The sequence below is a fragment of the Passer domesticus genome, chromosome 8, assembly GCF_036417665.1.
Source record: "Passer domesticus isolate bPasDom1 chromosome 8, bPasDom1.hap1, whole genome shotgun sequence".
NCBI classification, from domain to species: Eukaryota; Metazoa; Chordata; class Aves; order Passeriformes; family Passeridae; genus Passer; species Passer domesticus.
The window spans coordinates 38,765,800-38,789,869 of record NC_087481.1 but is presented as its reverse complement, the minus strand read 5'-3'; the positions used below and the strand labels follow the sequence as shown (position 1 = coordinate 38,789,869).

Sequence of the window (24,070 nt, the reverse complement as noted above, 5' to 3'; positions counted from 1 at the left end):
AAAGCCCCAGAAGATCTTTTTTCCTTAAGGAGACATACTTCTTCAGGCTTGCAGCCCTGGCCTTTATGAACACAATGTTTTTTCACAAGAATATTTATTCCCCCTCACCACCCCTCTTCTCCAGTTCTGTGTAGTGAGGCTAAATCAAAGAACAGCTCAGCATTCACCATCACTTGAGAAGCTCTAACCATTATACATTACAGAGCTTGTTTCTCTTACATGTCCTTAAAATAGAAAGATCCTCACTAATCCAACCCAATGCCCTACAAACACCACACACACACACACAAACACACAGATCAACATTGAGGGGACACATATGGGGTGTTAAATATTATCAAGTAAAAGACCACAAGACTCAGGGCAGCACAACAAGTGCTGAGAAATTAAGGTAGGAGGGGAATAAAGCATTAAGGGAACATTGTAACGAATTAAAGAACTGTTGGCTCAGCTGAAAGAAAACAAGGTTATGGAGAAAACATGTACCATGCTGCGTCCCATTGCCTTGTATGGTGGCTGTCGCTGCTGAGTAAGGAAAGGCTCTTTTCTCATCCTGTCCTCTGTGGCAGCTGTGCTCTGGGGCTCTAGCACTCTGTCCCTCACAGCTTGCGGAGGTGATGACTGAGTCCGGGAGGGCTGGCCTGCACCATAACTAACTGCGTCTTTGCTGAGGACAATGTAAAAGTACGGCCTGGGAGGAATAGGAGGAGGAGGAGCAGCAGGAAGAGACTTTTCAGTGTCTGTTACAGAGGGTACAATGTTGGTGGCTGGTGCCTGAGTGAGCTCAGCGCCCAAACTGGTGCTGGCTGCCGGGTCATGTGTGGTGCCAGTGGAATTTTGAGATGCGCCTGAGCAAGTGCTGTTAGATAAACAAGCTACATATAGTTTGCTGACCTTTTTATCCGCCTTCGTCTCATGACTGGAATTCATTCCAGCCTTACTACTGGGATCTGCCCTGACAGGGCTGCGTTGTATGGAGGATGCACCCGATGAGGAGTGACTTTCCAAAAGTGGCTGCCCAGCATGCACCTCATCCTTGGGGCCTGAAGAGGGAGAACGCCCTGCTGGCAAGCCTTGCTTCCCACTGGGGACAGCCCCGTAGGGGGTAGGTGATGACAAATAACAGCGTGCACTGGTGTTTGGTGATGCACGCTGTGTGTAAGGCTTGGGTGCATTCAGGTACACACAGTCCATGATGGGCACTGGCAACAGGTTGGTCGCTTTAGTGTCAGTGCGAGGACGCCATGCAAAGCTTTCCTCTTTGGGAAGAGGAGGACGGGGAGGAGCAAGGGCCTGATCAGGCAGAGTCAAGAAGGTAGGAAGGAGAGAGGAAGCAGCATCAAATGAAAGGAAAAAGGAAGGAAAAAAATTAAATTCTCAGAACGAATTCGATCATTAGACTTGGGTTAAGCAGGTTTTAATACAGCAAGAATAAAAAGCAAATACAGTATCTGGAAGGCCAGTGCAGAACTCACTCACATCCATCGTCCCACACATTCATTCTTAGCACAGCTCACAGCAGCACACAAACTCAACCCAGCCCTCAAGTCCCTGCCCACGTGTTTCTCTCCCTGTGCTCAATAATTCTCACTACTGTGTTGTTTCAAGAGGCCTGCACAACAACACTCACCATGCCCCTGGGAAAGCCTCAGTCAAGATTTAACATCATGGCTAATTAAATTCAGTCTCATGCATGCATAGCTAAACACTTCCCAGCACTGGGGACATTTGAACTGCAAAGCCAAATTCAGAGTTCTAGGCCATCTCTGCATTTTAAGTGCACTGCTGAAAAATGAATATTGCCAAGTTTCACCACTGCTAATGAAAGCAGACAACAAGCAAGTGCTGTAGCCTACTACAGCTGGCTAAGTAAAAAGTGAGCATTTCTTCATTCTAAAGGCCAGCTCTTCAATTCTCTTTAGGATTTTTCCACCCTGAAAATGCTTTCAGGAAGACTAGAAAAATTAAAGTTTCTTGAGGAACTGAGATAATCAGAATTTGCCTCCAGAATCAAGATCGCCAAGAGAGAAATCCTGCTTCTAGTAAATAACAAGAAAAGCTTTACTGGTTTTAGTACTTGGCAACATATACTTGCTAACTCCAAATCACCTGCCCACTGCATCTCCAATTACAGTGATTTTTTTCTGAAAACCAAACTATTTTGAGATAAAATAACAATACAGAGGTTTCATTTTATTTACTGCTTTTTTGCCAGTAGCTGAAAACAAAGATCTACTGGTAAGAAGAGAATACTTACCTGGTTCCCCACATTTTTGAAAATTAACCCTTTGGAGGCTGTGAAAGTAGGTTTTACAAACACCCTGTTGTCATACCTTTATGGGCAAAAGCTGCCTAAATCACTGCTAAAAATGTCAAAACCAGAGAACAAAGATGCCTTAACAGCTTGCAACATTCAAATCTGAAAAGAGAAGTCCTTTAAAAGTCATCCATATATGACAAGTTGTGGCAAGTACCTATTCTTGTTATATGGATATAGATGTAGAAAAGTTTCATAAAATTACAGCTGCTGTTCCAAAATCTGCTGTCCTCATGTTGCCCCTCTGCCCCTGCCACCCTTTCCCTGAAGCATAAGGGGTTGTTAGTGATGTTCTAAAGGGCTTCTGCCTCTGAACAGGTTCATTCATTTTGGAATTTCTTCCATTTCAGCTCAGTTTGAACAGTATTTCTTGAGACTTCTGTAACAAGTATTAGGTACACCAGTTCTCCGCTCACTCTGTTCATCAACAAGATCAGGAAAGGACTACAGGACAGCTCTAAGTATTGAGCAGAAATGGGTCTCTCTTTAGGGTGCTGCTCCTTCCCACACCTTCATTGGAGCTGCTCCTTCTCCCACTTTCACTTAAAGAGACCCTGATGATGGGAGCAGTCACACTGATAAGGGACTGGGCTTTAAAGGGACTCTGTTTTGCACAAGAATCCAGTTTCTAATGAAGGACTTCCTTACCAGCTTCCAGACTGCTTCTGAGCACCTCCCAAAAAAAAAAAAAGGATGACACTGCTCTTCTCTTAGCAGACTGACTCCAATAATTTACCAAAAAATAACCCTTCCCTTGTTGGCTTCTGTCAGTTACAGTGTAAAAACTGAAAGGCAATATTTTATCCCCAATATCTTATTTTAATGTAGGGTGCAACTCTAATTTCAGCCTGTAGCAATTTCTAGAAAATAAACCAGCATAAAATACAAAATAATTACAGACAATTACTTCACCTTTTTTCTTGCAAATAGCGTTGTCCTCCTCCTTCATCCACTGAGGAAACACCATGGTGTGCCTGAATACATGAGCTCCACAACACTTTGCTGACATTGGTGTTGCCCTCAATTTAAAGGCAGAAAAAGCTGAGGCACAGCAACTTACCCATCTGCAGTCAAGTTTGGAGTTCAACCCAGGACTCCTGATCATGAATTCAGTGCTTGAACCCAGATGATGACCTCAGGGTCACAGAAGAAAGGCTTACCTGTGGCTTGGTGTCTGCAGAAAGGTTTGGACGCACACTCCTGTAACCCTTGGCAGCCAGAGAAGATGGCTGTGCATCCCCATTGGCATCCGTGTTAGACGACGACCTCCAATCATCTGCGAGGGAAAAGCAAACTCAGATTCCAGATTCCCTCCAGTTGCGGGATAAGTGAAAGAAGGGGATTCTTTTCTTCCTTCCCCCCTCCCCTTTCTTTTTCCCCCCCCAGGCAACAAGAAATAATTCCAATAAAGCAACGGAAGTAACAACAGAAGCAGCCAATGTTTATACCTGTTTCTGAGTTTTCTGGCTCCAGACCTAAGTGTTTCACAGAAAGGAGGGACAGAGGAGGTGGGGGTGGAGGATAGGCATAGAGGAAAAGAAAGGGGGAAAAAATAAACCATTACATTTCCAGAAAACATGTACCAATTGAAGTCAAGAGTCAAGCTACTTCATTTCACACATAAAATGCTTTCTGACAGGGCTGTGTAATTGCCATAGAGACCAGCCCTAAACATGATGTCCTCCTTGTTTCTGACCTTTGTAAACACAAGGCAATTCATTCAGAGCAATGAAGAAACAATTGTTCATTGACATTCTTACTTCAGATGCAAAAAGGCTGCCCAGCTAGCTACTTTCTAAAGCTGCAGCTTGACATCCAGACACCACAAATTACTGGAAATGTAGGGACCCTGTATTCAGATTATGAAGACATAGCTTTTCTTAACAATATCACTATATGTGATTGAGATAAAGGATTACCAACAAATAGATCAAGTTTTGCAGACTAAGTGCATGAAAGGTGTAATAAGATACAACATCACTTTACAAGCCAGCCCCTGCAGCAACATGCAGTGGTCTCATCACATATTTACTTGCTTCCCACTGGGCTCCTCCCCACCCTGTACCCATTTTGTTTAAGTTATATGCACAAAGCTCTTCCAGGTCCAAAGCACATTTCATAAAGCAATTGAGAGAGTAAGCAAAAGAAGTATTAATGAACTGATTTCCATAGTAATGGACCCAGTGCCATTCAAGCTGTTGGAAATTTATGAAGCCATCAACAGAAAGGAGAGAGGCAACAGTAGGGGGTAGGAGTGAAAAAACAGAGAAAGGCAAGCATAAAAAGAGGGTAGGTCAGGGGTGGAGCAGAACGGGAGAAGACAGAGCAGAAAGTGGCACATTAGGGCTAGAATTAACGGACTTGCCCTTTCTCCAACAATACAGTCAGAAACGATGTATGCTTTGCTTTCAAGAGCACGTTTTACCCCCTCCCCCTTAACGGCATCTTGCCTTTGAGAGTTCATCCTCTCTGCCAGACCCACGACACCGGCCAGGTTTGCTATGCTTTGCCTGTCTCCTACAATTAAGTAATGGCACGTCTGCTATTGAAAGGCAGCAGAGGTCTGTGGCGACGCTGTCTGTCCGGGAGACGCTATGCCCGCTTCCCTGACAACCCAGCTGAACGCTGCAGTGGCTCTGGCACCACTCAGCTTGTTTCTGTTCCACCTCATGCCTGGGGTAAAAAGAGATCCCACCCCTGGGGGCACTGGGGGTGGGAAGGAAAGAAAGAAAAGAACTGAGAGGTTTTGGTGCTCCTGATAAACTTTAGTCAATGACTGAGCGGTCATGAAACCCGCACTAGGAGTGAGTCTCTCTACTGGTCTGGTCCTTGCAAGAGATTTCCAACTATGCTATGGAATTCTGGGCTTTAAACCATAAAAGTAAGCCCAAGATCCTGGACTGACCTGTCTTGAGGTTATTGTGAGTAACAGATGCCAGTTAACTTTCCACGACTTACTTTCAGGTTGCTCAACATCCTGAGGACATGGTGAAGTGACATTCCAATTCCCTTCATAGGATGGAGTTGCCCGGAGGGTTACAGCTCCTTTTCCACTGCAGACTTTTGTGGGATCCATTTCTACAGGAAATGCACATGCACAGAAGAAACACATAGCTTTGCATCATTCCTTTCTATCTGGAGCCATCAGAGCTCTAGAGTAATTTTAGCATGGCTGCCTCCAGGTGAATCAATCTAGTAATGTTTGTGCAGATGAAGATTAGCTCTGTATTTAAAGCATTGAGAAATCAAAGCAGTTTTATATTCATGTAATCAATGAATGTAGCAGTTAAGCTCCGAGTTGGAGCAACAGAGCTAAGAAAGGAGGGGAGAAAAAGGAGTGTTTGAACCAAAGGTCACAGGTCCATTTGCTTTGTTTGTACAGACATACTGTGCTAGCAAGTACAGTCTTCCATTACACCTCTAGCTCTTCTATAGGGATGTCCCAGTGACATAATGCACACATTTTGTGTGCCAAAGCTTAAAAATGTCTTTTGTGGAGGACTGGAAGAAGGAAAAAACCCCAAACTTTTGAGCACTGGAAGATAAAATATTGTAATGATGCTGAATACAATCTAAAGGCAAGGCACTGCAAGCCACCTCCCTGCCATCTCCCCACTTCATTGCAGTGTTTCACCTTCTGACACAGGAACCCAAATCCCAGAAAACAGGAGATTTAACACATGCCTATTCAGATCCACCTGTGATCATGATCAGATACCAGATCATCCTTGCTGAGGCACAGTTCAGCACAGCTTCTGTGCAGGCTTACCTTTGTGTATTTCAGTCCATGATCTGGGTTTTCGCCTCCTGTCATCCTATTAAGTAATAACAAACCAGTACTTCTAAGCTACCTCTTTTTCTCCTCCAACTTAAGATCTTTCTGGAGAGTTGTTTCCTTTAAGGTACCTCTGGAAATAATAAGCCTGAAAAGTGTCTTGTTTCTCTAGGCTATTTCCATAGACAAACACATCACCTCCTCTTCTCATGCACTGTTAGTGACCCTGCAGCTGCCATCAGACTTCACTTACCTACACAGAGGCACCAGCCCTACCATGACTGCACAGGAAGGTACTGAGCTCATGCTGCACTACACAAGCAACAGCACAAAAATTTTTATTTTTATGGGTTGAGGATCATTCCATCTCTGCATGGGGAAGGATGCAGCTCTTCTCCAGGAACTGCTATTATAACAAAAATGATGCCTTCAGACTGGACAGAGGGGGCAAAGGCTGTTGTTTATTGTCCAGACAACAGCCCATATTTGTGTAGATCAGTATTTCCTGCCTGATTTCAGCAAGGCAATGCCCCACCAAACTCACATCAGTACAGTGCCTAGAGACAATGGTAACACCTTGGCTAACCATGCAAACCACACCCAGTGAGGCCACAATAGGGGGAAACATCAATATGTCAGATGGACAAGGGCAGTAGGAGGAGAAACTCAATGAATGCCAAACTCCTGGCTCTCACTGAAAGCCCTCTGTGCTGGAATCTCCACTGTTGAAGCACTTACATGGGTTTCCAATGCTTTAGGGATTTCACAAAAAGCATCATTTTAGATCCATACTTAGGACTATAAAAAGGATGGAGTAAGAAAGAAATCAGAGGATACTTTGCTATAGTTCAGTCTTTAGCTAACTGAGGCAGCATTGAGGCAGCCTCTGTGAGGGGAAAAGACTATCCACCCAGACATACCAAAAAGAGTTTCATCCTTAAATATACCACAGCTGATCACAACTTAAGGTCACCCGCATTCCTGGCAAAATAGAATTTGACTTCTCTGACCGATTTTTGCATGATTCAGGTAGGGTCAGGATTCCTTTTGCCCACGACTGCAGTTCTGGCTACCATTCCCATCCACTTGGCACAACACACAGCCCAAGGACTCTATGGACTCACTTTCAAACCACAGGACAAAGGTTTAAGCTCCGAGACTCCAGTTTTAAGAATGCTGTAACTGTAAAGCATGGACACGATGTTGGGGGTCACTAGGCCTGATATAAACATCCACAAAGAGTGCAGGGTAGCTGTACTCCTACAACCCTATGCCTACATTTGCTTCACAGGTACTGAAGAGAAATGGAAACATAGCTCAATGTGTATGACATGTCAAAACAATATCTTCATCATATTGGAGGAGAGTCAAATTTAGTAATCAATGCATTTTTTTTTTATTTTCCATACAACAGATTAAACCTGTATACTGAACCAAAAGAATAAGAGTCAGAAAAAAATGCTCTAAATTAAAAAAAAAAAATTAAATGTTTTGAAAATATTTGAAAATAAAATCTTGCCAGACTATCTCACCTTGGGAGATGAAAACAAAATGTCTGGAATGATGTATTCCCTCACAAATGATAGAAAAGAAGAACCTGAATCTCTCAGCATAGAAATCCAGGAGCTAGTAATAACCAGGACATTAGCACTGTACTAGTCCAACAAAGCACGTGTGTGACAGATTAGGAGAGACAAGCAGTATCAGCTACACTAGGCTGACTATCCAGCAAAGTACAACCATAATCTTGTACTTCTAGTGGGGAAGCATGCGCATGGGGAGAGGGTGACAGCCTAACATCCTTACTCATTCACATGTGGATTAAATTCAGTGCATGTACAGAAAAACAAAACCATACCACCAATGTTGAACTATGCTTGAACCATTTGTTTTCATAAAGACCAAAGATATGCAGGAAACATTCTTTGGTTCTTCAGGAGTTTGGTTCAAAATGAGTCTATAATAACAACAATATTTTTCATAATCAAGCATTAGTAGAAGAGCTTACAATGATCCCAGATTCAAGCAGACACAATTAAGTCTGCAGAAGAGCAGCATAATTGAGAACAGTGTATTGTGCCATGAAAAGCTAACTGCATTACCTACCAATGAAATCTGCAGCTCTGGGAGGAGTGAGAGGAGCATGAAGCTGAGAATTAGCCAAAGCATGTGGGTGAAGCAGAGAGACAATGATGGCTAACTAAGGCATGGCAGGGGAGGAAAGAAGATACCTGTAGGCAGCACTAGGTGAGGAGAACTTTTCACTTTCTTCACAGGGATTATTTTAACGGCAGAAATAGAACGTGTACATAAAGGGACGTCAACAGCTGCAAACACAAAAGTGTAAATGGCACATCCAAAAAGGAAAGAACAGAGTTTGGGAAGCATGCCACAAAATTTTCTAACGTACTTGGAGACACAATAGCAGGAAATTTCAAATACAAAAGCAGTCTAGAGAGCAATGCTGCAACTGTTAAAAATATCCCTCCATTCTCCCTAATTCAGGATGTGTCTGCTTTATGCAGCATACAGAACTGCTTACTGAATGGACTAATGCTGACTGCCACTATGCTGCAGGCAAAGAGAATCTGGAAGCATTAGTTTCTAGAAGCCATAAAAAAATTTTAGTGTAATCATTTAACTGAGGTACACTACATGCAAAAATAAAAATGTTAAGTAAAACATTAATATGGTTCAGCAAAACCAAGATAAAGTGAAAAAAAACAAACCCCAAGTACTGAAATGTTGAGAGAAGAACATTAAACTAGCCACATTACATGAATTCTGAATTTCATGGCTCATTTTTTACAAGTTCAACAACAGAAGGACAGAAAATAATCTTGAAAAAGGTCCCATGCTAAAGGGTAGCATTCATATAGCTATTTCAGAAAAAAAATTCCATCCATATAAACAGTAAATTGAAGAGATTTCTACTTGACTTCATTAGCTAGCACACTAATTATACCATATGTGGTAACATTGAGGAAAACCACACTAGCACTACGCAAAATTTCAGCAATTGTTACAAAACTGCTCAAATCAATGGGTACAAAGAGGGGTCGTTGTGAAAAAGGCAGAACTATTCAGAGGTGAAGCTCAACTGGAGCTGCCAAGATAAACATCTTGTACATCGTGACTCTACCAGCATAATTTGAGTAGTGTTCTTGATTCAGCAGAGCCAGGATTTTCTTCTACAAAACCTGTGTCCTGCATGTATTATCTCTGGAAAATGACAGATGTCTTGTCATATTCCATGCCATCTCATGCCTGTAAAGTCAGGAGTAAGAGAAACCACATTTCTAATACTTTGCAGACTAGCACTGAGCACAGGGCCAGCTTGAGGGCAGCACTGACATCAGGGTGGTGTGTACGCCCCCTCTTGTGGCCAATCTTTCTGATACCCGGCAAAACTGGAAAGCACAGATTTCACAACCTAGAAAAGGGGTCTCAAGCAGCAAAAGCCTGGGCAAAGAGTCTAACAGAATTTTTTCAAAACTCATAAAATCATTAATATTTAATTTGATAGGCTTGTTTAATTTTTTTTTAATAAAAGAGGAACCCAAATCAATCCCTGTTTTCCATACTTCTTCCTGAGCAGAAACCCTGTGAATACAACAGATCCCAAATCAAACAGCCTGTGGCTTAGGAAACAATCCTGATTCTGTTCTGCTTTGAAACTGACTGAATTCATCCATCCACAATGCAGTCAAAATACTAACCACTATAAAAAGGCATCAAAGGAAAAGAAAGGAAATTAAACCAACAGAAAATCAGCCCGTACCCACATACTTTCACTCTGCCAAAACAGACATGGTCACTCCACAAATCTGAATGCTATAAAGCACACAGCAAACACTGATGTTAACATGAAGACTGGTTTGTTTCAATTTTTTTTCATCACCTAAATGGTTAGTTCCTGCTCTTTAATCCCAGACTCAAACCTTAACCTCTCCCTGAAGTTAACGCAGTTCACACACACAGGCACCACAAACCCATGCTGTCTCAACTCACTAAGATACCGATTCCCAGGTGCTCACAAGTACCACAGCAGTGTACAGCTTTCCCCAAAACAGCACTAAAAATATACAAAGAGGCAAGTCCAGCCTGCCACTTTAAAGAGACAAAGAACACTTGTTGAGCTAAGAAATGCTGCTGTCATTAGCCTGGTGCAGTACAAGACTTTTCTTGTGTCAGTCGCCAAGTGAACTGAATTTGGAAGCCCCCGCTGTAGTGAATTTCTGGGAAAACCAAGCACACCACCAGCTGACATGCGGGAGGAGATCTGGAGGTGTCTCTGGAGATCTTAACCCACCTTTCTCTTGTCCATTGCTGCTCAGCCCATTGACAACAGTCTTTGCAACACCAATTTCTTCATGTTCTATAAGACAAACGAAGTGGTTTTCAGTAAAGATTTTTGCAAGTCTACAAGGTCCTCAGCTGACATAAATAAAACTAACTCTTGTAAATTTAGAGAAACACAGGAGACAGTGCTAGAAAGAAGCTCCAAAGGTCACCTAAAGCCCTATTTCTGAACATGAATCCAACAAATCTACCTCTGTCACTCCTGACAAATGTTTGCCTAATGATTTCTTACCAACTTTCAGCACCACCCTAATGCAACCTGTTCCAGTGCTTGCCAGCCTGTTAGCTTATCAGTGCTTACACTGAACTCCCAGGTCATGTTTTTCTGGACTCTCTTCAAATAGTTAACATTTTTTTCAAAATGTTGTGGCAAAATGAGGACATGATACCCCAGTTGAGACTTGCTAAGATGCTAAAATTAAGTGGGAACATCATTCTACAGATGTTACAAATGGTACTTCAAGTCTGGCATCTGCTTTATTTTTCACTCTGATTTAGCCTGTTACCCAGACAAGCCCAGTTTTCCTCTTCCCAATCAGCTCCCATTTCCTGATCCTTGGTTTTTCTTTGAACAGCTGATCTTTTCCTGTCCGAATGTCAAACTATGTTTTCATCTTCACTAAAATATATCAAATTCAGATGATTTTTTCAGGTTATCAGTAATTTTGAATTCTTATATTACACACTGAAATAAGCTACAGGACCTACTCCAGTTCAATATGTTTCTAGCTACTTTTTGGGCCAAAATTCAAGTAACAAATGTGAATAATTGCATCAGAAACAAACAGGAATATAACTAGTAATAAAAAGGAAGACCAATGGGTGCAAGCAGAAAATCATACAGACTCACCAGAGCTCATTGTGACAGAGGGACTTGACTTTTCCACTTCTGGATTTTGTTTACGTCTGTTTAAAGTGAAAGGCAGAATGATTACATTATGTTTCATGTCTTCCAGACAGCACTGGACACAATGCTGAACATTCACCACAAGAATCAAGGTAACAGTCATAGTTTCTTTAAAAAAATTACTTTCAAATGCCAAGTGGATTCATGTCAAGCACCATACACATTTTTTCCTGATAAGTATCAGAAATTAAAGAATATTTCTACCTAATACAAGCACTGCTTCCAGACTTTAAGATTAATCTTCATACAAAATTGAAAGACCGTAATTTAAGTCTCAGAGTCTATAAAGGGCAAAGTACAAGTCTGACTAGTTTCTAATATATAAACTGTTCATCACCTTTTAAGAGAATTTAAAAAAAATCAAAGTGACACTAAAAGCTTTAAACTAAAACCCTCAAATTGGAGCTCTTCCAAATTTCAAGGCAATCTGCTGCTCATATCAAAGCTAGTCTCTCCTTTGAAAGATATAACAATACAGAAGAGATGCACTTGTTAAAATGCATATTATAACTTCTGCACCAATCATTTCCAGCTGTGCAATGCTGCTGATATCTTCAGGATCAGACTCCAGTAAGTGAAAGGTGAAAGCTGGAAGCTTTAATTCTCCTGTTACCAAAGGCAGTGAAATTGCCAACCCAAGAGGAAAAAGTACCAGATGGAGATCAGAAGAAAAAGTCAATTTTCATGGTGAAGCCAATCTGTGGAGGACAACTGTGAGGCCTATCTGTCCTCACTCCTGTGGGGACTTGATACCTGCAGCAAGCAGGTTTCAATGTCACAGATGTTGGTTTGAATAGCCAAAGAGCATTTCTACAAAAAAAGTGTGTGCTTGACAAGAGTGCTCAATTCTCTCAACATCCTAGGTTGAATTAGAAGTCCTTTAGTTTTGTGTTCCTATCTCCACCTCTCCCCCTGCCAAAAAGTTAACCCCAAAGAAAGTGAGTTCAAGCGTAGTTCCAGACAATTAATGGCCTTCATGACACCAAGAGAAATATGCATCTGAAATCACAAAATCATGCAAAACCAAGAAGCCCAAACTGAGGAGTATAGGGAAAATTGCTTGGGGAAACAAGGAACTAAACAACAGAGTTGGAAATACTTTTCTTTTTACATGAACTGGAGGCAGCAGTGGAACATTGAAAGAGATGAAAATTCCCTTCAGGGAATTGAATTTGTTCTCCTGCCTCAAGCATCCCCTTTCTTAACCAGCATTTGTTTCAGAATATAATGAGCATGTTCAACAGACACTCAAAAGGAAAGAAAGCCCAACAAGCAAGTATAGCAACAGATGAGTCTATCAAATGAGACAATATCTGGGCTCCCCAGCAAGCCACCCTAGGAATAGCTGCCAACACTTAACTCTTTAAATATTTCCTTCACTAAAATACCCACATAAAATATACATTGTGGGTTCATGAAGGCTCAGCAGGATTCAGCCTAGCTCCAAGCTGATCCCAGTAAAATACAATGTAAAGTGGAGGGTACAGTATAAAACCAGTCAACAACAAAAACTGAGTTCAACTTGAAAGGCTGGCTGCGATTTTGCCCGCCCATACAGTATCTGCTTGTTGTTTCTACCATTTCATATTAGAAGCGAGTCCCTGAAATAGTAATGGTTGACACAGCCTGAAAATGTAGACAAGCATACTTAGTAATAATGTTCCTTCTGATCTCTGTACATTTCCATTCCAGAAAGATGCCTTAGATCAAGCATCAGAAAGAAACAGTCTAAAGTTATGTTATCCAGCTTAAGGAAATTTGTGGCAATATTGTGCTCTACACACAGAAAAATGTTACATATTAAACTTACTGGCATAAATACCCATTCTTCCATGGGCCAGGAGAAAAGCACAAGGGGCAACACTGTAGTAATCTCACACATCTCAGCTTTAGGATCAACCTCTCTCTGAAGCTCAGGAGGTTGCTGATACCCAAGTGTTTTAACTCGGCACTGGCCCTCCCTGTGGGCTTCATGCAAGTTAACATAGAATTTCTTCCACTCCAAGCATCTCCAGCTTTTCTCTGGTATGCAAGATTAAAAAGGAGTGGGAAAAAATAATTCAATATATTACCTTTTCAGGAGAGGAAAGAGGATTTACTAGCTATAATGTCTGGGCAAAGGCAGGGTTCACTGCTGCTGCAATGCCAGAGCAACACTCCCCCTCCCACAATGGGACTGTCTCTACTGTCTCTCACAATGGCAGTATCTGAGCAATTAAACTCACCACCACATGCTCCACCCTTTTAAAAAGTCTCATTTGTTTGGAAACAGTGACATCACAACTGCCATAAAACTCTGATTTCAGTCATGTCTTTTTGATTCAAGTCTTGACACCACTTAAAGTGTGAAGCACTGACCTTCACTGCATTAAGGAAAGCATTTAGGAAAGAATTCACACCAAAAAGAAGCATAATTATTTAGCATTAATAGATTAAATTACTTTTTACAAACAAGTGATTTGAGGAAAAAATAAAGCAATTATTAAAGAAGATTGCTAAAATTAAATGGAAGATGTGTACAACCCATTAGATCTAGATTGGATCTGGAAAAATTAGTTTTCCATATATACCCACACTTATTAGCAATTATGGAATTCAATTAAAATAACAAGCATCCAGTGTTCACTTACTGTGAAACTAATCAGCTTCCTTCAAGCACTCAAACATGTGCTTAGTGCAAGTTCCCATACACAGAATGGATTCAGCGTGCTCAGGTTGAGAGTAACCAATCCTGAGTCCCTGTGTTGGTCTAACTCCAGAAACTCAATTTAAAAGCTGATTTTGATCAGCTGAGAATCTGCACACAGATCTGCTGCATGCAAGTAGAAAGAACTCCTGTTTAGATTGACAAAATTACAGGGCATGTTTGAGCTGAGAACATGCTTTGCACCTTCTTGCATCAAGGCTACAGAATTATTCTACTGTCTTCCACACACTTGATCCAAAGCACAAACTGAAGTCCTGTTAGGCCTGTCTCAGGCCTAGGCTGCCCTTGGGATCACATGGACAATCCAGCCAGGCCACACATCTGGCTCCATGGTGCGCAGCAGCCAAGCATTGGCCTGTAACAGCTGGCAAGGCACATGCTGTAAGCCAGGGTGCTATGGACATTTGGATGGTACATCCTTAGGCAGGTTAGTCCCTGCCAGGCTGGGCAAACAGGCTGTCCCTGGAAACAAGTGGGTCTGGAATCATTTGCTGCTCCCAGTTCCCTTCAAGAACCTTCTGCAGACATGGCCAAGCTGTTCCTCCAGACACACATAGTAAGCACAGCGTATTTCAGAAGGGAGTGTTTCAAAGGGAACCAAGAATGAGGTCCCACATGTCAGTGTTAAAAACTGAGAACTCCCTATTGCCAGATCAGGCAAAGAAAAAAAAAATACTAAAGAAGTACTCCAAAGCAAAACCTCCACATGTCTCATTTCAGCTCCCTGCTCTAACCAGCTAACCAGTGTGTCCTTGCCAGACTGGAATTAGTGCCTTTCCTGAAACAACAGACATAGCAACAAATGCTTCAAAGCTGTACACATGCAAAACACAATGAAAGGTAAGGAATTCCTCAGGGCATAAGCCGGCAGCTGTAACCCTGAACATGCCAATGTCTATACGTAACATCCACCAACTCCTTGTCAGCTCAGCCCTACCTCTAGACGGATGTTTAACATTTCCTTCCTCCCTTTCACCCCCAACACATTTCTCCAAGGCTGCACTCCCTTCCCTACTTGGTGTGGAAAAGAGAGCAGCGTGTTCAGAAGCCTATTTAGGAGGAATGCAGATAAGTGGCAACCACTTCTGTACAGCCTGTCTGGATTATCTCACATGCTCTAAAGGTTTGAATACTCCCCCTACAAAGGCAGGGGTAACAAACAGCTCATTAATAGTTCTGAGAAAGGACACATGCTCTTAGGTCACTGGTATCTCAGCTAAGAGTCGTGGGCAGCCGTTATTTTTGGTGGTCTAATGTGAGTGTGGGGAAAAGTCACTTCCTTTCTTCCCTTGTTATTACTGACAGCTCCAGTGACTCGCACAGGATTTTAAAACAATTGCTAGGCATAAGATGAACATTCAAAACGTATTGTGCTTGTCCCTTATATTCCTAAGATGTAGACTCCTTTATTTTTCTCAGTTTCAAGTTTTTCACATTTTCAAAGCTTTCTCTCTAAATACAGCCGCTTTACGTGTTTTGTGGATGCATTTAAAAGAAAAATTAAATTCTTAATTATATTAGCATAAAGTAGGAGCTGAGGCTATCATAAAAATTGCAAGCTTTCAGACTGAAAGGATGATTAGCAATCACAAAACTTACTTTTCACCTGGTCAGATCTTACACATCACCGGCAGCACTCATTTGTTTCATCCCAGCTCAGACCCTTCCTCACAATGCCATCAGTGTCCCTGACCCAAATGCTCCTCTTCAACAAGCCATGTCAGCAATATGGAGTCTCAAATCTGGAAAGTGGGCAAACAGCTGCACTGCAGTCAGTGCCTCCCACTAGCATGTTCCTCTGCTTAAAGGAACTTGCTGGAAAACACATCTCCTGTGCACTTCTCACCTCGCATCATATAAAACATGACAAGAAAAAAAAAACTTATAATAGAGCAGGCAGCTCAGGTTAACCCAGGCAATCAGCTCTGTCTACAACTATCATTATTCTCTTATTCTGGAATACTGAAATATGTTGTCTGTCGTTTTTATTTTAAGGGTTAAAGAACATCCTGTCATTCCTCCTGAAGACATTATGCTCCTAAGAATTAAGTCACAAAAAGACTATGAGCAAGCAAGCAGAGCACACAGTATAATCACACCAATTCTGTCCAAGACAACAGCTTCCACACACTGTTCTGCAAATGTTAAGACAGCAGAGAGAGAGCACTGAAAGCTTACTAAATGAAACAAATGGCATCATTACATAACAGCTTGGATAAGGTGTTCTTATAAATAATTGAACTTACAGCTGTTACAATAAACAAACACAACACATTTCAAATGCAGTACTGCTTTTCTTTCTTTAAATATAGTTTGTGTCTGTTGCCTTCCAAGTGGGTAAAATTACATTATCTGGGGCATAGGTGCCAGTTTTTGTGCAATATATAAGGAATGTGCCTCAATAATAAAAGTTAAATAGGAAATGTAAACTAGGAGCTACAGCTTTAAGAATTCTGAGATGCTTTTGAACTAAGTCATCTTACAGTCATCAACTTCAGAGTAAATAAAGTTTACTGCAACCTGAGTTGACTCAGTTCAAGGTTACCACTTGTGGAGCACGGGGCAGGAAAGAATCTCCTGGGTCATCCAGCCTACTCCCATGCTATTGCAGGCAACTGTGTCATACAACCCTGTGCAAGAACACTTCACATGCCAGCTTAAAACTGCTAAAATTTCCCGCCTCCACTGCCCTTCCTGGAAGCCTGCTCCAGAACTCATTCCTCTTACGGCATGAATGCTGTTTCACATTTACAACCTAAATCATATTCATGAGCAGCTACAGACAAATTGTTTTGCACCAACACAATTTTTCTGTCTAAGCAGGTCTTCCTCCTTGCACTCAACCCCTATCCACGCATTTTTAGAAAGCAATTGCACCTCTGAGTCTTCCTCAGAAGTGCAATTGCATTCCCAAAGAAGTTGGCCAGCATGTTGTCACCCATCTCATTAAAATCTGGCAAATAGTGAAAGACCTTAAAAGGTCGACAGGACAAAGTCTAAACTCCACTTAACGTCACAAAGCCAGCGAGCAAAGCCTACAGCCAACATGCCCAACAGCTGAACAGCAAGGCTGAAAAGGTAAATAATCTCTTTTTGTCCATTCTACCTCTGCCCTGCATACTAAAATGAATTTCATGATTAGTGCTAGTTCAGATAGTGATATGATGTCTATAGGAACCTCCCTGCAAAGAAACAGACTACAATAATTTCATACTAGCCACTAAACCTTCATTAAAAACACTGATTTATACCTGGAAGACTGTGTGGATGAAAGGTGGCTCTTGCCTGAACCATCAACCTCCTGCTCTGCTGCAGACTCAGGGTTGAAAAACAGCCATCCAGAAGGTTGTTTGGATCACAGCAGACTCGACATGCACTTTACCATCGGTTCCCTCTGGATAAGAAACTGCTCACATCCCTGCCTTACAATCAAAAACATTTCTTCTCCTGACAATAGACTCTCCTGACAATAGACTCCAAATACACTGTAACTGGGCTTTGACTTCCTCCTGACTCTGTAATGACTGCCCTCTGTCTCTAGTGTTTGGTGCCTGAGACATGGTGACAGTAACCCTGGCCCGTGTAGGTGTCAGCTGAAGAAACAAATGCCTTTCTGCCACACCCATAAGCCCAAGCAACTCACATGAACATTTTGAAATTTCAGAAAGAAAACAAACATTTTTCCAGGATATTTCAAATAAAGTCTCATCTCCATCTTAGCAAAAGACACAAAGCACAGCACTTGACAGCAGCAGAAGTTGAGATTTCTGTTCAGATTTATCTGCAATATGTATGATCATATCTCATAGATGGAAACACTTTACAAACAAGCTGATGTACATCCTATAAAAGGGAGCTCACAGGACACAGATCTCAGGCTGCCAGCTCTAGGGAAAGCTGTAAACAATTTAACAGCATACCACAACCTGGGACTGTTCAGGACACTCAACTGAGATTCACACGGGAACTGGGGCAAGGAGCACACAGCTAGCAAAATTGGAATTTATTTACAGGTAAAGGGTAATTCATTCCATGACACCCAATTTACCTTTGCTGCAAAAGGAAAATCTTTCAATCTGCAATCACCTAGCCAAGAGGATGCTGGCTTTGTACTTCAGCTGGAAGAAATGGAGGATTCATTGAGTTCAAGCTGTTGTGAGACTACTTGTAAGAGCTGTGCAGCTGGGGTGCTCTGGGTACTGCACCTAACTCTCTGCAGACCTCTGATATGGGGCCACTTGTGCCTCAGCAGAACAATTGCTGTAAATAAACAGACCCAAATTCCAGAAGCCCTAATTATGTATAACAATGAATCCATTCAGCTGACAGCAGGATTGAGGGACACAAACACTGCACTGCATTTACTACAGTGAATGGCATTCTATAAATACAAATCAATTAGATAATCTAAACAACATCCAGCAGATTCTCTTGCATGACTTTGTATAACAAAGACTACAAAGGCTGTCTTCACCTTTATCACACTCTCTCAAACAGTAAAGTAGTAAATAAGAGGAAGTTGCACTAAGTAGAAATACTAATTAGAGAATGACTAATGTCTCAAAGTTCAAATCCAGTTTACAAACATTTAATAAAAAGTAAAGAGAAGACTGATGCACCTTTGATATATAAAACAGATACTTTAGATACTTTAATGCTACAGACCACTTTATACCACTCCAGACATATCCTGAGATTTTGAGTTGCATAAGGCAGAGGAATTGTGCCGGCCTGAATGAGTGCTTACTGTGGCAACCACACCAAATGTTAATTATAGCCTCTTCTAGCATTAGCTGTTCTGAAGCTCTGTATAAACACTCAATAAGCAACAGCTAATACTTTTCAAGACATATAGTTGATAGTCCTATTTTATACCAAGATGGAAGATTTGGGCCTCTACCCTATGCAACGTCCAAAACTAGCTGATCTGGCATAGTGTAACAGGGCCTTACAAGTATCAGTCTTACAAGGTTGCTTTTTATAGTTTCAAAATAAGAAAAATCTGTTTGAGAGTTTGTCTCCTTTACAAACAACTGCAACAACCTCCAGAGAACAACACAGAGCTAAGTCTAACCAAAGCACGCAGGGAGCCAGGCATACAATACTGCCAACACATCTCTGACGAGCCCAGTTGGAAGCAAGCTGAAATGAGACAAGGTCATTTTCCTTAGCCTTTTCCAACCTGGAAGCACTGCTATGCTAGCAAAATTGCCATGGACTAATTCATCTGCTTGGATATCAGACACAAAATGGTCTCAGCAAAACTCAGAAGGCTGGCCACTGGCTTGCTAGTCCTGATGGACTGTGCTGCCCTCAGAGTCACCTACATGCCAGAAGGAAGAACACAGTGACTGCTTCTCTACTCACTACTGAAAACACTCGCAGAAAACCAAACTGATGGGTGAAGCAACAGTCTGACATTCCAAGTGTCTCCAGAAATAGCAGAAAGTTACATTCCAAAAGCCAGTCCTCATCTTTACTTCCCTCTGACTCCTCCTGCCTCAGGTGACAAATTTATATATTACTGAGAATTCCAATCCGTTCTCTTCACTTTCCTCTTAAGTAGCTGCCTCAGAATCTGCATTCAGGAAAGCCTTTCAATTTCTCCTTCCCATAAAAATAATTAGGAGAAAGATCCAATCACTAGGGTAAGGAAGCAAGGGCATGCCCATTTCCCTTAATCAGAACATAAACCCATGTAATGACTACTTTGATTTGCCTCTTTTTAATCAGCAACCGGAAATGCCAATCCAAATGAAAGCATTCTGAAAAGCACTGTGCACTGCCCACCAGACCTACCCACTCAGTGTATATTAGCATATGCCAGAGTCATATAAAGCCCTGGGAGTTCAGCTCACAGCAGGTCTAACAGACGTAGATGTGACTAACTGTGACTAAAAACCATACTGGCGTCCTTACCTCAATTCAGGCTTTTCAGTCAATGGAGCCATTTTCTTAGTCTCTTGATTTCACTCCACGAGAGGCACAAAAGAGTTAAGAAAACCTTTCACTGAGTTGCCCAGTCACTTGGCTTCTGAAGTGTAAGAAATTTGTGGAGACATCTCTTTCTTTCTGGCACCCTTAAATACTTTGCTCCTCCTACTGCTGTGCTTTAATTAGCCAGCTGGTTCTTAGTCACCCCAGCCTGTCACTAGGCTTGCTCACCAACAGCCACCCCCACCCAGCCTGCCTGTCACTGCCCTGCCACTGTCATCACGAAGGACACTGTCTCTTCCTGCAGCTCTGGAGCTGGGGAAGGGAAAGAGAAAAAGGTTGGAGGTGACATTCCATGGTAGCATCGGTATGGGATGCACTTGAGAAGACAAGTGACAGAAAGACCTTGAAGGGATGTTAAATTACAGGGAAAGTACTTGAAAAAGCACTTTTCTGGTTTTTTAAATCAGGCAGCATCCACCTGTCTAGGAAGGAAAATTTTCATTAGCACTGGACATGGCAGATCCTATTTCAATGGCTAGGAGCTGAAGGGGCAGCTAAAGTTTCTGCTCTTGGCAGTTGAGATTTGTAGCATAAATACCTGACATGACACAAGGGGAAATTAACTGCTTGAATGGCTATTATGTATTATATGCCCACTCCTTGAGCTTTGTAACAGGCATCAAAGAAGTTTCTGAGCCAGCAGCAGTACTAGGGTGTCCCTAGAGTGGACTACCCCCACCACAGTGTGACTTGGCAACCTAAAACTTGCTGTGGAGCGGAGGTGATGGCAGCTTTTGGGAGAGTAAGGGTATACTGACACATCCCCTGACCTGGGCAGCCCATTAGTGAGGAAGGTGAACTGCAGCACAGAATCACCCTTCCTTCCACAGCCAATGTCTATAACACAAACAATTGGGACAAAGATTTCGTCAACTCAGACCATGGCGGCTGGCTCATACAAGAGCAAGTGGTAATTTAATAGTGGAAATAATTTGAAGGAGGCCCCTAAGCCTCTTGGTACTTTCCTTTGTCACCAGCACTGGCTTTCATGACTGGCATTCCACTATGTCTCTATTTGCAGCCTGTCCCTGGATTTTGATTCCTCAAATACACACGTACAGGCATTGATCTGCTGCCAAACTTACAGACTGATAAAATGTACTGAAAATTATTGCAAGATGAGCATCTCGGCATTCAAATGAGACCTAGAAAGCAACACAGATGGCAAGAGTTGCTGATTGCAGAAGGGCATAGAGCAAAACTGATTCTGTAGGTCAAAGCTTACACTACTGATTCTTTCAGTAAAAACTTAGCAAAGGACACAGAACAAAGGTCTCCAAATACCTACACATATAAACCCACACTGATCCTCTGTCAAATGCTGACTCAGGTTCAGTCATCAACACAAGCTCTCCTTTTTCCTCCCCAATAAATCATTTAGCATCCCAATACTTACCTCCCACCAAATGAAGCATTTAATTGTAAACCAAAATAGGCATAACTCCAACTTGGTGTATTGGCTAAGGGGCCAGAAAGGGCTGCTCCATTTTACTTCATTGAAGACCAATCCCAAACCTCAGTGTGAACACAGCAGTGGTAGTTCTAATCACAGCAAACAAAGGGCTCTGCAGCCTACATTTACTACCACATCCCAAAGACTAATGTTGGGGAGGTAGAACCTGGGCTTTTGGTTTCATCTACCACAGCAAATACCAGACACTATTAGCAAAACTCAGGCCTGGATCTAGGTTTAGATTTTAGTCCCTTTACATTTGAGGCACGTTTGGTTTGGGTGGAAGAGGAAGAGGCTCATTTCAGACATATCAACAGTCAGAATAAAGGGTGGTGGAAAACAATATGTATGTTTTGAGTGGTCAGATGCTATCTCCTCTTTACAAAAAAAATGCAAACCAATCAACCAAACAAAAAACCCTAACCCCATGTGGCTCTCCAAAACAAAGCAGAAAAGCCAACAAAAACCCCCACATTCTCCAAAGTAAGCTGTGCAGCCATCACCAACTCCAATTATTTGAAACATACTTATTTACACAATATGAAACACAGTTTACACAGTATGCAACAGGAGATACCCCTTGGAACCCAAAGACAACCTCCTTGATATCCTTCATGTCTGTTGTGAAGCCTGGACCACATGAAAGCAGGTCAGTTGGAAGCTGTATTTGCTGTGTAGCAGAGGATTACAAACAAGCCCCTGATAGTTTGCCTTCAGGTAACAAAAATTACAGTGATTTTAAAAAAAGCATACTGTAAAAATAACAGCTAGTGAATGAAAGCATGGCACCTAGGGAGAGGCAAAGTAAGGAAGGATCCAGAAGCTGGCTCAGGTCCAATGTTAGGATGGTCAGATCAAGATGAGGTTTGAAACATTCCTGGTCTTTGCAGAAACCAGCATTCAAACAGCTTGGCAAGGAGGGAGGGGTTTCTGTTACAGACCACCACTTGAATGGAAAGCAGAATTTTCACAGAATTCCACCTGGATGAAAAGCACCAAGCTTTGCCTGGCTGCAGGGCCCCAAAGCTTGGTTGTTTCTAAAGTCAACCTTGAGTACAGGGTAAAAAGCTTTATGAAGTGTTGATGTTTTACCATCAACCCACTGTACTAATGTACTGTGCACTGCAATTTTCCTGGCATCTGCTGCTGCACAATCTTGGCTGTTTTTCCCCATAATACCATGTCTTTGTGAAAGATAATTTCACCATGGTAGTGGAAGGAAATAGCAAAAAGGAACAAATTCATTTTCTCAACAAAGGAAATATTTGGCATGACAGAAGTAGATGCTGGTACTAGGATTTCTGGACGCCTGCTCTAGTAATCACTGGACAAACCTGCTTTCACTGGAGGGAGTAATTTTACCAGTTATAAGCTACCCTGGAAAGTTCTGTTGCACAATCCATGCTGGTTTTTTTTTTTATTTTGGTAAATATCACACAGCTATACTAGTTCTTTTATGCCACCCCAATACGGGACTAGGCTTTCCAGTTACCAGAAGAAGGCAGAGATGCTGTGACAATCAGTTTAGAAAAGGAGATACTTTTGATAGCTCTGGGAAATGCTAAACAAAAGTGATTAAATTACTTCATTCTGCAGATGGAAGAGGAAAGCAAGCAAGCTTACATCATGCTAGTGCTTTTAGTTCAGTTCCAGGGTTTGAATCGCAAAACAAAACTCAGCCAAAATAACACATTGCTGCCAGAGTTCCACCCAGTACTGTCAATGAGCACAAACTCATTCACCCAACATCCTTGCCCTGCTTTGTTACAAAACAGCCACCCAGGTTGTAGTTAAGACAGTATGACAGCACCCTCCCTGCTATAAAAGATGAGCCCCACCTTGCCCTAAAGCTCCCAGCACGTGGACCCCTCTGACCTGAGCCTGAATTCTGCAGCTCAGTCCTGCCCAGCTGAAATGCAAGGGAAGCAGCACCACTGCAGAATGAAATACTGTCATCAGCAGCCCCTATAATCTGCCAGGCTGCTCCTTCCAACTGCACAAGGACTCAGGAAGCACTTCCAGCTGAGTCTGCATGGCATGAGGGGGTCAGACCATCATCAGAGATTGAGAAAAATTCTTTGGAAAGATGTATACTTTTATACTATGTCTTTTAAGAGCTCTAGATAGGAACCTAATCTGTCAGTAGGAGCAAGTCTTCAGGACTGACGTTAAGGGCCAGCAAGAGGTCCTTGTAACAGCAAGGTATGTACTACCCCAGTGAAAGCACATAGCCTGCTAAGCACAGAGAAAGAATAGCAGATAATAGAAAACAAAGTGCTAAAATAATTTCTCAAATGGCTGAGAAAAGCAAATGCAAAATTTGTCTTCCTTGCTGAAGACTGGAGAACTGTCCAAGTGTCTGTTTTGGCTGTTGAAAGTCAGGGCTGTACTGGAGATCAGTGATGCCCCATTTTAAACAGAACGACATACCACCTGGTAGGATCACAGTTTACCTGCACTCAGGATCTACAGCACCTTAAGGGAAACCTCAGTGAGAGATACGGCACCTACTGCTGTTGTCTTCTGACTGCCAAACTCCACGGGAGGTGGAC

General features: G+C 42.1%; 1 protein-coding gene across 26 annotated transcripts in view; it reads right to left on the bottom strand.

Annotated features, from left to right (window-relative positions):
• SORBS1 (sorbin and SH3 domain containing 1) overlaps positions 1-20,138 on the bottom strand; it is a 73,913-nt gene extending 53,775 nt beyond the window's left edge. For 3 of the 26 annotated variants that reach the window (XM_064430533.1, XM_064430560.1, XM_064430534.1), the window contains exons 1-8: positions 19,988-20,137; positions 11,305-11,360; positions 10,405-10,470; positions 8,324-8,419; positions 5,276-5,395; positions 3,766-3,792; positions 3,478-3,593; positions 487-1,293 (exon numbers count right to left, since the gene is read on the bottom strand). In XM_064430533.1, the coding sequence (XP_064286603.1) occupies positions 487-1,293; positions 3,478-3,593; positions 3,766-3,792; positions 5,276-5,395; positions 8,324-8,419; positions 10,405-10,470; positions 11,305-11,360; positions 19,988-20,019 (1,320 nt within the window). In that variant the 5' untranslated portion in view covers positions 20,020-20,137. Of the gene's footprint in view, positions 1-486; positions 1,294-3,477; positions 3,594-3,765; positions 3,793-5,275; positions 5,396-8,323; positions 8,420-10,404; positions 10,471-11,304; positions 11,361-19,987 lie in introns of all 26 variants that reach the window. The other 23 variants (XM_064430535.1, XM_064430537.1, XM_064430547.1 and 20 more) reach the window with 18 other exon arrangements.
• Between the last annotated feature and the right edge of the window lie 3,932 nt (positions 20,139-24,070).